Source organism: Physeter macrocephalus, chromosome 2, assembly GCF_002837175.3.
Source record: "Physeter macrocephalus isolate SW-GA chromosome 2, ASM283717v5, whole genome shotgun sequence".
NCBI classification, from domain to species: Eukaryota; Metazoa; Chordata; class Mammalia; order Artiodactyla; family Physeteridae; genus Physeter; species Physeter macrocephalus.
In genome coordinates, this window is record NC_041215.1 from 123,250 (window position 1) to 139,484 (window position 16,235).

General features: G+C 48.5%; 1 protein-coding gene across 6 annotated transcripts in view; it reads left to right on the forward strand.

Annotated features, from left to right (window-relative positions):
* Nucleotides 1-16,235, forward strand: part of WWC1 (WW and C2 domain containing 1) — a 153,583-nt gene that overhangs the window by 94,431 nt on the left and 42,917 nt on the right. For 4 of the 6 annotated variants that reach the window (XR_008615684.1, XM_055079574.1, XM_055079579.1 and 1 more), the window contains 5 exons: nucleotides 1,974-2,053; nucleotides 7,972-8,101; nucleotides 9,478-9,624; nucleotides 10,837-10,910; nucleotides 14,749-14,991. Coding sequence is in view for 5 of the 6 variants with exons in the window: in XM_055079574.1 (XP_054935549.1) it covers nucleotides 1,974-2,053; nucleotides 7,972-8,101; nucleotides 9,478-9,624; nucleotides 10,837-10,910; nucleotides 14,749-14,991 (674 nt within the window). In the remaining variant the exon portion in view is untranslated. Of the gene's footprint in view, nucleotides 1-392; nucleotides 470-1,973; nucleotides 2,054-7,971; nucleotides 8,102-9,477; nucleotides 9,625-10,836; nucleotides 10,911-14,748; nucleotides 14,992-16,235 lie in introns of all 6 variants that reach the window. The other 2 variants (XM_055079576.1, XM_055079585.1) reach the window with 1 other exon arrangement.

Consider the following 16,235-nt stretch of genomic DNA (forward strand, 5'->3'; position numbering starts at 1 on the left):
TTTTTTAACATCTTTATTGGGGTATAACTGTTTTACAATAGTGTGTTGGTTTCTCCTTTACAACAAAGTGAATCAGTTATACATATACATATGTTCCCATATCTCTTCCCTCTTGCGTCTCCCTCCCTCCCACCCTCCCTATCCCACCCCTCTCGGTGGTCACAAAGCACAGAGGTGATCTCCCTGCAGCACCATCATTTTAAATCACTTAAGTTGTATAGTCCCCGTTTTATATGTGTACCGTATTTATTTAACAAATTCCCCTTTGCTGGACATTCAGCTTGCTCACTAATAGTCGTTCCTTTCTGGGTTTACCTAGATGGCCAAATAAGCCAACTTGACCAAAATGTGTTTCTTCTACAGAAATTTTTTTTTTTTCTTTTTCCTTGCAGTGGTCTCTGGTTCATCATCCAGCTCTAAGTATGACCCTGAGATCCTGAAGGCTGAAATTGCCACAGCAAAATCCCGGGTAGGTCCTCTTTGCTTATACTATTGATGGGGGTCACTGAGGCGGCCTTAGGCTACTAGCCCACCCACAAGACCAGAGTAGATGCTTCAGCCAGGCAGTGGCAGCCAGTGCTGACTAACAAGATTCTAAATAATGACAAGAGTAGCAGTAGTAGCCATCGTTTCTGTAATAGTAATGGTAATAGCAGCCACCCTTTCGCAAGCACTCACTCTATGCCAGGAGTAGCCCTAAATGCTTCATTAGTCCTACCTCATGCCCTTGAGACAGCCCCACGAAGTAGCCACTGTCAATATCTGCAGTTTGAAGATGAGCCAACAGAGGCTTAGCGGGGGGACTAAGTAACTTGCCCAAGGTCACAGGGACTCAAGGCTTACTTTAAAGTTTTTAATGTAAGTTGCTATTTTGCTGGGACTTCCCTGGCAGCCCAGTGGTTAAGACTTCACCTTCCAATGCAGGTGGCCGGGGTTTGACCCCTAGTCAGGGAGATAAGATCCCAAATGCCTCGGCGGCGGAAAAACCGAAAACATAAAACAGAAGCAATATTGTAACAAATTCAATGAAGACTTTAAAAATGGTCCACATCAAAAAGATCTTAAAAAAAAAAAAAAGATGCTGTCTTGCTAACCACTGCTTATTCTGCAGTACTGTATTTGATTACTTCCTGATTACCTTAGGGGGACAGATATTTTTATTCCCCCATTACTGATGTGGAAACTGAGGACCAGCAGTTAAATGACTTGCTCAAGGTGAAGTCAGTGTTGTGAACACTGGTTTAGTGCACCTTCACATAGGTTCTACAAATTCAGATGCCTGCAAGAACACGTGAAAGGGAGGCAGGGCTGGCAGCGAGGCAGTAGCGAGTAGTGGGGACTCTGTAGCCTAGGGGGTGGGCCCTGTCTAAAGGGGTAGTGGAATTTCAGCCCTACGCTTTTATGGCCATGCTGGAATGTAGGCTCCACATTGGCAGATCTTCAAGTATTTTTAGAAAAGAACTGTATATCTAGGCCAAGTATATGAAACATCTCAATATTTAATCATTAGCAACTAATTTTTTAAAATTTAATAGAACTGCAAGCCAAACGAAGCAATCCTGCAGGCTGAAGCTGGCTTCCTGGCCATGTCTTGCCTGTAAAGTTACTACGTTGCCTCTTACCTCCATGCACTAGCATATCCAGTGCCTGCTTTAAGTAATGCACGACCCAGGAAATTGCCATTCTCCTCATCTGTCAGAATAGGAAGGGGAGGCTCACAGAGGTGAGGTGGCGTGAGAGAGGTTAGCCAGCTCCTGTCCGCTTCCTGTTTCTCTGGAGCAAGGGCAGCTAGGAATGACCTGCAGGACAGCTGGACTGGGATGCCAACCGAGTGCGCAGCTGCGGAGACCCAGGCAACATCAGTGAGGGGAGCCCAAGGGATGTTGTCCTGAGTCATTATGCAGGGGCAGTGGGGGACTCTGGATTGATACCAACCTCTGACCCAGCCCCGTGTGTGGTCTTCTGCCATCCAGGTTAACAAGCTGAAGAGAGAGATGGCTCACCTCCAACAGGAGCTACAGTTCAAAGAGCGTGGCTTTCAGACACTGAAGAAGTAAGTCCACCCTGCAGTGCGGGGCATGGCGATCGCCCCCAAGCCGTGCTCCCCTCCTGCCCTCTCTGTCCCCCTCCCCTTCAGTCTCTCTCCATCCTTCTCAAAATGGGGCTCTCTAATCATTCGATTCCAGTTCTATTCCACTGGCATTTATTGTCACCCAACATTGAGGTTTGGAAAGAGAAAAGGGGAATCATTTCAGACCACCTGGTTCTCATCGTCCTCTGAATTCCTGAAGCCGTTAAAGTCTGTTCCATTCAGTTGAGTTTTGCCAGCCGGTCGTAGAAACAAGCATCGTTGGGCATTTCTGTGCACCAGTCTCATCCCCTCCAGTAGATCCGGGAGAATCTGATATGCACACAAACAAAACCACCTCTTTCCATGGCCCCTAAAAGTGAGCAACGACTTCAGCTAGGGAGCTCCCCAGAAGGAACAAGGATCTCTTCCACAACAAACGAATTATTAGAAGGGTGGGCACCATGCCGTGCATGCTGTGCTTTATGGGTGACTGCAGGGGTTTCCAGAACTTTGACCAAATGTAGTTTTCACTTTTAAAAGCTGACTTGCAGCCAAGCAAGATATAGCTCTGTTGTTTCCTTAGAGAAGATGTGTTCATTGTCACTCTCGTGATTATACTAGCTAAGATTTGTTGAGCAGATACTCTGTGCCAGGGAGCACTTTCAGTGTTTCTGCACGGGTGACCTCATCACAACTCTATAAGCAATGCTCTTTTAGCTGACTCCATTGTATAGATGGGGATAATGGGGCACATAGTCAGTGCCCCTAAGAGCTAGCTGTTGTCATTGTTAACCATGGGGATCATCGAGACTTGTGTATTGAGTCATGTTCAGTACATCTGATGGGCTTACGGGATGGTCATTACAGAGGTGCCTGGTAGCCCTCGTGGAAGCTCCAAGGAGGACATCCAGTAGGTTTCTCTGTTCTAAGGGGCGTCCACTTGGATTCCCAGAGAGGCCACCTCTGTACAGACAGCAGCTTCTGTAGACACTTGCTGTTTCACTCTCCCTGACTGTACCTTTTCCTCATTCCCTGGACCTCAGTCTACTCTTCACCACTCTGTGGCCATAGCCCTGAGCCTTTGGGTGTCTGTCTCCAAGTCCAATTAATCGAGCAAACTGTGACCACCAGTCGAGGGGCCGGTTGGTTCTTATTCACATCTCCCCACTCCCCACCCCCCGCCAGGGTGAGTTATCACAACTATCCCAGAACACAGGGTAGAAGGAAGTATGGCTTTGGATTATAGATTGTGTAGAGTACCTTTTGGTGTTCTATATTATGGCTTTGTGTTTATATATTTGTGTTTACATAGATATATGTTATTTCAGTAGGTATATATACATATGCCGATCCTGTCTCTCAAACCAGGTCCTGGTCTCATTAGGACAAGGGGCCGTGCTTTATGCTTCTTCGTAATCACCAGTGGTGCCAAGGACAGTTGAGGGCAGTACTGTGACTTCAGAAAATTCCTGCAAAGCAAATAGCCTCACGAGTCCTCCACTTGGTAGTGGGGCAGGTTCTGAGCACATAGTTTAAAGGCCACTCACTCTCAGCGCAGGTGCCCTTCCCTTTCCTCTCCCGCCTCCCCGCTCCGCGATCCTCTGGAGCTTCGGGTTAGAACACTTCCCATTATCCTCCGAGCCACCACAAACCTGTTTTACCACTTTGTCACCCTGCAGCAGCATTGAAAATTCTTGTTGCTTGGTAAGCTGACGCTGAAACCCCTAAGACAAGCCTCCTTTTTTTCCCCTTCCCTCGCCCTCCTGTTTGATATGGGGCCCAGATAAGACTGCATCGAGGCTCTGGCTACCCACACTCCTGGCCGGAAGCCGGCCCCGGCCCCGTGTTCACTGTGGAAGAAGGTTTCTGCTTTAATGGGCACGTTGGCAGAGAGGGTTAGGGATGTCGCCGCAAGGGACAGATGGCCTAGGTTCAAATCTCAGTTCCCTGGGAACGTGGAAAAGTGGCTTAACCCCCTTGAGCTCCTGTTTCTTTATCTGAAAAATAAGTTATTGTAAACATTGAATTGGAAAATCCACATCGAGCGCGTGACTGTGCCTGGCACATAGGGAGAGCCCAGTGAGCAGAAGAGGGTGGTGACCCCTAGCTAGTTGCCTGCTTGCGCTTGGGAAGGAACTCAGATGAACTCTGCGTCCTCCCTGGGCTCGAGGCCGCGCTGGGTATGTGCTTGTGTACCAGTCTCCTCGTTTCATTGTCTCTACTCCCTTTAAGAGCGGTTTTTATTCTGCCTCACTGATGGGGCTGGAAATAGACCCACGAGACCCCCTAGCTTGTGGGCGTCAGAGCTTGGTTTGGAACCCGGGACTCTTGGATTTTGAAGCTTGTGTGCTAATACCTCCCTTCCCGGTATCCTCCCAGATAACCCCCTCCCCAGACCTAGAAAACATCAGACTCCTTACTTCTAGCTTGGGACCCTTTTCAGTGTCCAGTGGGGGATGACCCAGTCACTTCGTGGCCTCCTCTCTTTTCAGAACCTGGGGGAAGCTGAAACTCATCCCTTTGTTCACTTCATGGTCAGCAAACCCAGTTTTAAAAAGAAAAAAGTTTGCTGAGGATTGAAGCATACCTCGTAGAGGAGGCTGAAAAGAAAAATCAAGCCCAAAGCTTGGGATTTGGCCCTGTCAGCTGCCCTGAGCCCTTGTCAATAGGGAAGTCTAGGCCCAGCAGCCCCATGGGAGGAGGGCAGGACAGCATCTTTCTGCATGTCCCCAGGGCCACCCTGCCCAGGTGAGAGTTGTCTGGACAAGACCAAGAGGAGTCTGGCTGCCGTCAGAGCCTTCGCCTTGCGTCTCTGTGGCTGCCCTGTGGCTGCCGGGTGTGTGAATCTCTCAAGTGCTGTGAGAAAGGACAGCTGTGTAATTTGGAAATCCTAAAACACACCCTCTCCTTCCCACCAACCACGCAACTTTTCTTTCCCTTAAAAAAAAAAAAAAAAAAAAAGATTCATTCACTGAGTGCATAATGGTAACCCTTTGTTCTCCTCCCCCGCCCCCCAGTCCTAAGAGTGTCTGGACAAGACCAAGAGGAGTCTGGCTGCCGTCAGAGCCTTCGCCTTGCGTCTCTGTGGCTGCCCTGTGGCTGCCGGGTGTGTGAATCTCTCAAGTGCTGTGAGAAAGGACAGCTGTGTAATTTGGAAATCCTAAAACACACCCTCTCCTTCCCACCAACCACGCAACTTTTCTTTCCCTTAAAAAAAAAAAAAAAAAAAAAAGATTCATTCACTGAGTGCATAATGGTAACCCTTTGTTCTCCTCCCCCGCTCCCCAGTCCTAAGAGTGTTCCCTCTCCCAGCTACTCTGGAGCCAAATTCCAGAGCCTGGGTTGCTAAGGCCGCTGAGGGCCATCAGGTAGAAGATGCCTGAGGAGCCTGAGGCCCGGCAGACAGACCGCGTCTGTCTCCTCCTGAGGATTCAAAGCCACCCTCCCCCAGTTGGCAGAGGACAGCCGGGCACAGACCCTTCCCCAGAGCCTCCAGCCCCGTTCAAGCAAACCGCGTCTCCCCTGCACCCCTTTCCCATTTGGGACAGGGCCACCTCCGGTCCCAGACACTCGGCTCTGCTGGTAAGAAGCTCCCTGTAGACTAATTTTTCAAGCTAAATCTGAGACCAGTCTTAGGCGACCGGGCAGGCTTGCCCAAGCCCAAGTCCTCGAACGGAACAGACAGGCTATTTTTAGTGGGAAGACATAACTGGGGCTTTGTCCTTCCGGCACGGAGGAGGCTGAAATAACAGAAGGGAGGAGGGGGAGGGCTGAGCTGAGACCGCATCTTCCCCCCACCCCCTACCAATCCACTCCCCTGCTCACAGGCCCGGACAATGAGGCCAGGATGGCAACCTGTGATTCCCCACTCAGGTTATTTTTAGCCCAGGACACTTTGGCCTCTAGCAGGAAACCAGAAAGGAATGCCTATGAGTGGTTTCTCATCCTGAAATAATGGGTTTGTGGTGTTCCCGTAGACTGTAAAACTTCCTTTTCTTCCCCGGGAACTGAAACTTCGGCCCTAGCCTTTGATGAAAGTGGGAAGCAGTTAAAATTTCCCTCTGCCCTCAGAACCTTTTCCACAGCACAGCCCTCCTTCCCCAGAGGGCTGGGCTCCCCACCACCTCTGATCTGTCTGACCTTCAGAAAACGACACTGTTACCCTTCGCTGTTTTACTCCCATCGTTCCCCCATCAGAACGAACCTGCATGTAGGGCCTGGATGAGCTGGGAAACTCCCAAGGATGGAAGTATTCTAACTCCTCACACTTGCCTGGTACTCCCTAGTTCCCCACCTGATGTTCCATCCTTATCCCATTTGACATTCCTCACAGCTCCGTGAACATGGGCCGGGCAAGATGACATCATCCAGGTTTTCTCAGAGAAGGAAACTGAGGCTCCATGTGCGTGAGGGCCACGCCCAAGGTCACACTACTAAGTGGTAGGGCTGGGAGTTCCGCATCCTTCTAACCTCCTCTCCCCCAAGAGACGTGAGGTAAAGGATGGAGACATTTTTGGTTGTCACGACTCAAGGTCAGGATGCTGCTAGCATCTAGCGGGCAGACACCAGGGGTGCTACTGAACATCCTGCAATGCGCAGGACAGCCTGACAACAAAGAATAGTCTAGCCCCAAGAATCCTGAGGTTGAGAGAGACAGGTTAAAGGACATGAAAAGATGTTCAACATTGCAAATCATCGGGAAATGCAAATCAAAGACCACAATGAGCTATTACCTCACACCTGTCAGAATGGCTATCATCAAAAAGAACACAAATAACAAATGTTGGTGAGGATGTGGAGAAAAGGAAACCCCTCCTACACTGTTGGTAGGAATGTAAATTGGTGCAGCCACTGTAGAAAACAGTATGGAGATTTCTCAAAAAACTAAACACAGAACTACCATATGACTCAGCAATTCCACTCCTGGGTATATATCCAAAAAACGCTAATTCAAAAAGATACAGGTACCCCAACATTCATAGCAGCATTATTTACAATTGTTAAGGTGTGGAAGCAACCTAAGTGTCCGTCAACAGATGAATGGATAAAGAACATGTGGTATATGTATACAATGGAATACTACTCAGCCATGAAAAAGAATGGAATTTTGCCATTTGCAGCAACATGGATGGACTTGGAGGCCATTATCCTAAGTGAAATAAGTCAGACAGAGAAAGACAAATACTGTATGATATCACTTATATGTGGAATCTAAAAAATACAACAAAGTAGTGAATAAAACAAAAAGAAGCAGACTCACAGGTATAGAGAACAAACTAGTGGTTACCAGTGGGGAGAGGGGAGGGGGAAGGGGCAGTATAGGGGTAGGGAGATAAAAGGGTTATTATGGGGTTATATGAAATCATGTGAGTGAAACTTTTGAAAATTGTAAGGTACTATAGAATTTAAAGAAACTTTCATTCAATAAATAAAGTAAAATAAAACAAAGTAACGTTAAGGGGGAAAAAAAGGACTGTTCCATTCCAGATACTAAAACTACACAAACATATTCAAGCCTGTCGGATCAAGTCTAGGACATTACCACATAAATTATTAATTATAGCACAACAATACTGAGTGCAGTGTCACAACTATGCACAACGTGTTATGAGAACACCTAGCCCAGCCTGGAGGACTCAAGGATGTAATCAGGGAAGGCTTCCTGTAAGAGTTGACTTCAAGAATGGTGTTGCTTCTGCAGCCCCACACTATGGGACATTTGCAATTTGACAGGGACCTTCTGTGCCTTATCCAATAGGCAGGACCTGGGGAAGAAGGGTATGCAGGGCGGAGAGGAGACTTCTTCCAGGACTGAAGCACTATGGTCTATGCTTTTATTTTGGGGAAACCCCATCCCTCGCCCTATCTCTGTCTGACCTTTCCTGTTGACTGTCTCCTAGAATCGATAAGAAAATGTCTGATGCTCAGGGCAGCTACAAACTGGACGAAGCGCAGGCTGTCCTGAGAGAAACAAAAGCCATCAAAAAGGCCATCACCTGTGGAGAAAAGGAAAAGCAAGATCTCATTAAGGTACGAGAGTTCCCAGTGATGTGGGCCCCATCCCAGTTTCTCCTGAGCACCTTCCTGTGCCAGGACTCATGTGGGCTATTTCCACATGCTGCAAGATCTGTGAGTTCTCCTTGCTAGTTCTCTTGGGCTTTTAGTCTCATTTTATAGAAGAGGAAATGGAGGTTCAGAGCATGAAGTGACTTGCCTAAGGTCACACAGCTAGTGTCAATGGCAGAGCTGGAACAGGAGCCCTCTGGTCTAGTCTAAAGACCACCTCCTTGCCACTAGCTTTAGCCATCTGGCTTATTTTGCACAGAACCAAATGGAGGGAGGTGGTTTCAACTTTACCTCGACATCAAAATGTAGCATCTTTATAAGCATTTCATTTCATGTTCCAACTCTGCGCTGGGAAGTGACAAACGATGACAGATACGATTTAATATCTCTCAGGCAGTAGTGCCAAGCACTTTGCGCGCACTGTGTCTCACTTATCCCTTACATCAGTGCTAGGTTATTTCCATCATACAGCAAAAGACTGCACAGATCAGAGAGTAAGTGGTAGAGCCAAGATTCAAACCCATGGACACCTGACTCAGAAGCGCATTCTCTTAACCCCTGTACATCCCACCTACCCTCAAAGGAACTGCCTCCTTGACCTCTGAGATATTCTGTATTCGTTCCCATCGGCAGATGAGCAGTCAAGCTCAGAGACACTGTAAATGACTTGGTGAAGGAAGCTTTGCACTCTGTAAGAAACAGAATAATTTCATAGCTCCTGCCCAGGACTGCAGCCCAGTGACAAGACAGTAGCGGACAGTGAGGCATGTTCTGATCGTGTTTAGCAGTTAAGAGTACTAAGTCGGATAGACCAGAACCAAATCCTGGTTCTGTCAATTGCCAGCTTCTCCCTGTAACAACTCCCTCGTGGATAAAATGGGGGGATAATAATAGGTTACTCCTCGCAGGACCATGGTTAGGATTAAATCAGATCATGGTAGAGCTGACAGTTATTGAGTATTGACTGAACTAGTGCTTTACACTGGTCATCTCGTTTAATCAGTATGGAAGCCCTGTGAGATAGGACCCGTGATTATTCCCATTTTGCAGGAGAGGAAACTGAGGCACAGAGAGGTTCATCAACAAGCTCAGACCACACAGCTAGGAAGTAGCAGAGCAGGGGTTCCAGCTCAGTACGTGTGGCTCCAGAGCCAGTGTCCACACTGGTTGCCCCCATGTAAAGGGCCTGGCCCAGTGCTTGGCACCTACTCACTGGTAGCTCTTTACAGGATAAGTGGGATGTCCAGGGGGAGCATGGGTTCCTAGTAGATTCATAGAGAGTGACAGGCCCAGAGCTCCCTCCCAGGAGGGTACGTCGCCAACCCTGTCCTCCGTTCCAGAGCCTCGCCATGCTGAAGGACGGCTTCCGCACCGACAGAGGGTCTCACTCTGACCTGTGGTCCAGCAGCAGCTCTCTGGAGAGTTCAGGTTTCCCGCTGCCGAAACAGTACCTGGATGTGAGCTCCCAGACGGACATCTCAGGAAGTGTGAGTAGACAGCGCGTGCTGCTGCAGGCCCCCAAGGGACAGAGTACCCTTCTTGTTACTCACCTGAGGAGCTGGCTCGTGACTGTCTATGGGCCTGGCTGCTAACTCAGCCTTCTGGAGCTCCGTTCTCTTGCAGACCTCCTGGCCCCCGGATGACATGAGATGATGATGTGGAGAAAAAGCCAGCACTGACTCCCTGGCCACGTGAATGCATCTCTAGATGCTGCACAGAAAGTATGTTTGAAGGACCAGGCGTCTTTCTCTGGTTTCCTTCGTGCTAATTTGCAGCGCCATTCTGTTGTTCTTTCACCAGCTGGGAAACAGGATATTTCCCTCCTGTTCATCCCAAAACAATGCATACAGCTTTCAGACAGCTGCTTGCCTCCCAGTTCGAAAGCTCAGCCCGGTCAGAGTAATGAATAGTGCAAGTGCTGTCCAGACGTCGCTCCTGAAAGACTTAGAGCGGGACTGACCCACGGCAATCCATAACTTTGAAGAGCTTTTGTTTTCCTAGAGCAGGTGACATTGAATGAACCAGCCTCCATGGCTAAATGCTATTCTGTCTGGTCTCTATAGCCGTATTCCCACACGTGAGGAGAAGCTGTGTTCACGTCTGATGGGGTGAGCCTTGTAGCTTCTTGCCACTCCCGACAGAGCGTGGCATGGCAAACGGGGCTGCGCTCTCCTTCCCCACACACCACCCATGTGTCCGGCTACAAGCCACCTGTGGGCCGAAGTATTTGTGAAGGAACTGTGTGCCTTCTTCCAAGTTCTGGGACCTTCCTCTCACTCACTCGGTGTGGCACTCCTGACTGCAGGCTCCCTGAGTGTCTGGTGGGCCCCCTCCCCAGCACGCCCAGAATGGCTATCTTGTGTATTTGCTGTCCGTGTTTCCTCCTGACCAGCTGTCCGCCATGCTTCTGGTGCTTGAATGGGCTCCAAGTCATTTGGGGCTGCAAGATGATATTCTGGGCCCTCAGCTTCTCTTCTAGGAGTGTTAAATGTCTGAGTTTGGGGCTCTTCCCATGCCTTAAGGAGAGAAAGTGTTTTTCCCCTAACTAGCTTCCCTGCAATTCACACAGCCAGCTCAGTAATTGGGGGCTATTTTTAGCTACTTCCCACACAAGCTGTCAAGTCTCTCATGAGCTCCTGAAACCCAGCTCAGCACTGGCCACAATAGCCATATAATTCCCGACTCGTTCTTTCCTGCAGTTCGGCACCAGCAGCAACAATCAGTTGGCGGAGAAGGTCAGATTGCGCCTTCGATATGAAGAGGCTAAGAGAAGGTAATTAGAGTCTGGGGGCTGGGGGCAGGATGGCCCCAACAGTGATAACTACCATTGTAGAGTGTCTGCTCTGTGCCTGCTTTTTACACATCTCATCATGTTTAATCCTCACAAAGATTGTGAAGGTATTATCATCGTCATACTTTAATCCTCTCTGAAACTCAGGAAATGACTCAACCAGGGACACTTAGCTAGATAAAGAATGGAACTATACTTCGAACCATACTTTAAACCTCAAAGCCTCGTAATCCTTCCACTCTCCCACCTGAAAATCAACCTCTAAAATCAAGGTTTACCGACAATCGTATAAGTAGTTTGGTGTGAAGGAGCACAGCTGGGGTTTTAGCAACAGGCTAAAAAGACTACGGATACTACCCACTTCAGTGTCTCCTGCCCAACTGGGAACAAGCTGTGTTTTTAAACTGTGTAGACACCAGGGACTTCAGATGTTCTGTGGCTTCACAGAATCCTAAGCAGCTGGGTTCCATTGCCACAAATAAAATTAAAATAGTAATCAAAGCTGACATTTTTAGAGCATCTGTAACGGTCCATGCAATGTGGACAGGAATCCAATAGAAACTATTCAATAGAAGAAGCAAAAAAGGAAATTTGTTGGCTATTGAACTCCAAAGTGCTGCGGTAACTAGCTTCAGGCACAGCTGGATCCAGGGATTCAAATGATGTTACATAGACTCAAACACTCTCCTTTTCTTAGCCCTGCTTGCCTTTGTGTTGACAGACTTTCCTGTCAAAGCAGAAAGATGAGCCCCAGCAATTCTAGGCTTACATACTACCAGGTTAGAAACCCCAGAGGACCTACCTTTCACAACTGTTTTAACAAGCTTTGGGTTTGAGACTCACTGGCTTTTCTGGGAGAACCAATCATTATTGCAGGGGGATGGGAGGAGTAAGAATTCTCTGAAGGTCCAAGCATGGGTCACGTGCACGACTCTGGGAAGGGGACTGAGGTCAGCTTTGTGGGAACCAGGTGACTTTAAAGTACAGGAGGACTGATTTCCCAAAGAAAATTTGGAATATGGTTAACAAAAGAGGGATAAATTGGATACAGTTCAGGTGGAAAGAAACACATCCTGTGCACTATTTCAGCTCCCCCTAGAGGTCCAGCAAAACAGCACGACTTCTACGTTTGGACAGCCACTTCTTGTCCCCTCTGAAGGCGACCACTCTGAACCCTGGATCTATTCCAGTTTGCTGGAATGCCTATCTTAGATGATCTGTTATGGAGAAATGAAAGGACTGAAATATTCCCTTTGGGGTTGAGCCATTAAACTTCTCATCACAGAGCTTCCTGGCTCGTCCTTTATCCAGCTTTGTGCCTCCCCCTTCACCCAAAGGTAGTTGAGCACATTATTGACCGTGGGATTTTTGCAGAAACTAATGCCTGTGGCTGTAATACGTCTCCGGTCAAAAATGTGTTAAGTATAAAGAATAGAGCAGCCTGCTGAATGGGAAAGCAGAGGCTGCAGGTCTTGAAGCAGGGAGGGCAGGTGGCTATATAACGCAAGGTCTGATCATTGTATGCCAAGTTTTGTCACATGTGCGTTTCTTGGGAGTGAATCTAGCAGATTTCATCAGATTCTCCTGAGGATGTAAAAGTTTAGGGATCACTGGCATAAGGAAAATGCTACCAGAAAGTACCTCCAAGAAAGCATCAATTCCCTCTTTAGTGTCCCATGTGTAGTGGAGCCCCTGCCAGACCTGGCCATACCACTCTATCCTTGAAGCAGCTGGTTGGATAACAGCAGCTACAGAGTTATCCCAAAGCCAGTTTTGATGGATTGCTGTATATATGAATATGGAATTTAAATTAATTAACTCTGAGAATCCCTGCTGAGACACTTGGCTGGGGAATGAGCACATGTCGATGTGTTTCTCTGTATGGAATTTTCACTACACAGCATGGAGATCTTGTCTCAAACAGTGTTTTGAGTTTGGTCACATTGTTTGCAGATAAGATTGAACTGTGACATCCCTGGTGGTGCAGTGGTTGGGAGTCTGCCTGCCAATGCAGGGGACGCGGGTTCGATCCCTGGTCCAGGAGGATCCCACATGCCGCAGCGCAGCTAAGCCCGTGCGTCACAACTACTGTGCTCTAGAGCCCGCGCGCCACAACTGCTGAGCCCACGTGCCTAGAGCCCATGCTCCATAACAAGAGAAGCCACCGCAATGAGAAGCCAGCGCACCACACCGAAGAGTAGCCCCCGCTCGCCTCAACTAGAGAGAGCCTGCGTGCAGCAACAAAGACCCAACGCAGCAAATTATTTATTTGCTTGTTTATTTATTTATTTATTTAATTTTTTAAAAGATTTAACTGAGGGTCCAGAGGTCTGGGACCTCAACAGATATTGACCATGTTTATGACCTGCAGTCTTAGGTGAGCCATATCCTCTCTGGCCATCTGTCCAACAGGGTTACCACCAGGTCCTGTCCACCCTTTAGGGATGGGGTGAGGCTAGGACAGTGATAGCTAAAAGCACTTTGCAAAGACTAAATCCTAAAGGATCACATGATTGCTTTTAAATATTTGAAGCAATACACTTAGGAATACTGTGAATCTTAATTTGATCCAACAATAATCATATCTAATGTCTATGTAGCACTTGGCATTATATAAAGAGCTCTTAATGATATGTTTTCACTTGGTCCTCATAACCCACCTTGCAGTACCATCATTATTCCCATCTTACAAATGAGGATACTGTGTCTCAAAGCAGTGAAGGGCTCCCAACTCCTTCCTGTAACACTTATTAAGGGCCTGCAGTGTACCAGGCACTGTGCTAGAAGCTTGTGTTACCTAAATGATTTCCTAAGAAGGTCAGAGCCAAGACTCCAACCCAAAGCCTCTAACCTCAAATCCGCAGCTGTTCACAGGGTATTGCCGCCACTTTCTAGATTGAGAACACAAGGTTAGCAATGGCAGTATTTGCTGTGGTCATAGTGGGCCCATGACTGCCACTGGTTCAGCACTTATGTGCCAGACACACTGAACACATAAGTGCTCATTTTCACACCAATTCTGAAGGAGGAGTAATTGTTTTCTTATATACAAGGCTCAGGGAGTGTGCCCAACATTACACACCTAAGAAGTAGTTAAACCAGGGAATAAGCACAGTAGCAGGAGAAACATTCACTGAGTGCTTGTTTAGCATGCACGAAATGTTGTGCTTGGACATTTTATGAATTATGTCATAAAACCTTCAACCGTTACCCCACAAGGAAGGAAGTTTTGTTATTTCCTTCAGAGAGACGAAGAGACTTGCCCAAGGTCACCTAGCTAGTGGTAGGAGGCTATTGCCTGGTGACGAATCCACCTCTACTCTATCAGGCTTCGTGTCCCTGCGGGCGAGGACACTGCCTCTACCCTATCCCCGCAGAGCCTACTCACGGTTGGCACATGGTAGGCACCGCATATGTTTGTTAGATAAAAATCTGTTCCTTGGGGCTTCCCTGGTGGCGCAGTGGTTGCGCGTCCGCCTGCCGATGCAGGGGAACCGGGTTCGCGCCCCGGTCTGGGAGGATCCCACGTGCCGCGGAGCGGCTGGGCCCGTGAGCCATGGCCGCTGAGCCTGCGTGTCCGGAGCCTGTGCTCCGCAACGGGAGAGGCCGCAGCAGAGGGAGGTCCGCATACCACAAAAAAAAAAAAAAAAAATCTGTTCCTTGAGACCACACGCTGATTAGAAGGAAGTCAGTCACTGTCAAAGAGGATGCTCTGAGGACAGCATGGCTCCTTGGACCACGTAACTTGGAAACACAGTCTGTCACACTGCTCCCACATTGCCCCGGGCACACCAGTCATGCTCACCCTCTTGGCCCGCAGGATCGCCAACCTGAAGATCCAGCTGGCCAAGCTTGACAGCGAGGCCTGGCCGGGAGTGCTCGACTCCGAGAGGGACCGGCTGATCCTCATCAACGAGAAGGAGGAGCTGCTGAAGGAGATGCGCTTCATCAGCCCCCGGAAGTGGACCCAGGGGGAGGTGGAGCAGCTGGAGATGGCCCGGAAGCGGCTGGAGAAGGACCTGCAGGCGGCCCGGGACACCCAGAGCAAGGCGCTGACCGAGAGGTGGGGCTGGGCCGGGGGCCGGCGGGCCGGGGCCCTTCCCTCGCTGCCGGTCCATCCTCCGGCCCCCCGCGGGGTGGGGAGAGGTGACGGGGACAACCTGGGGCTCCTGGGCTTCAGCCCAAGGACACTCAGTTTAAAGATCTCACCACTTTCCACAGTAGCGAATCTGGGGAAGTGACTCACCAACCAGCTACCCCAGAACTTTACACGGGGAATCGCATTAACAAAAAATCTGCTTACCTGCAGGTTTTCAGAAATTATCTTCTGACTAAGATAAGCTCTATGTAATTTAGAGCAGGCGTTCTCCAACTTTGTGACAGTGATTCACATTGTATTATTATCTAATCGACAACAGTTTCACAAAGCAGTGCATACTCTTTCTCTGTGTGACAGCCCTCTGATATTTTCTTTTATATTGCATTTCTTTTCATGCTGGTCATGACCCGCTAAATTGATTTCGCCACATGCTAACAAATTGCGATTTGCAGTTTGAAATACACTGGTTGAGATGGGGGTTGCAAACTGAGATGTTTATAGGAGTCAAGCAGGTGATATAAATGCCAGAGGCCCACCTGGCCGTGGGCCATGTTAGACTGGAAGGTACAGACCCCACTTGTCTAAAGCAGGCGCCGCCTGCAGCCAGTGGAGGTGTAGGCCCCAGGCTGCCAGAGGCCCCCATATTTCAGGAAAAGAGTTGTTTGGATTTTTTTTTTTAATATTGGCAACTGATCCAAAAATTTTTTTAAATACCATGAGGGCTAAGTCAGCTTCATCTGTGGGCTTGATTTAACCTGAAAGCCACTGGTTTCCATTCTCCGGTTGAAGCCTTATAACAGACTTTACTTCCTTCAGTGTCTCACCAGCCTCCACACCCACATTGCACAGAGCACAACTCCGTGTTCACAGTGGGTCCTACGATCCCCTGTTTCTCATTCATTCATTCATTCATTCGTCCATCAGCCCATTGTTTATTCATTCATTCATGTAAGAAACATTTTGTTGCACATATTTTGCGTGCAGGGCAATTTGGAGGATTCAGAAATGAACAAGTCACGATCCCTGCCCTGATACCCTTAAAATCTATTCAGTTATTTTCACTTGTTTTCTGGCAGCAGACTTTATTGAACAAGGTCCCTGCCCTTAAGGAGCTGGAGTTGAAGATGGTGATTTTCAAACTTGTTAGGGGAGGGGGAGGTGGGCGAGAGGGGATGAGCAAGGGAATTCCTCTTTCCAGTGAAATCAGA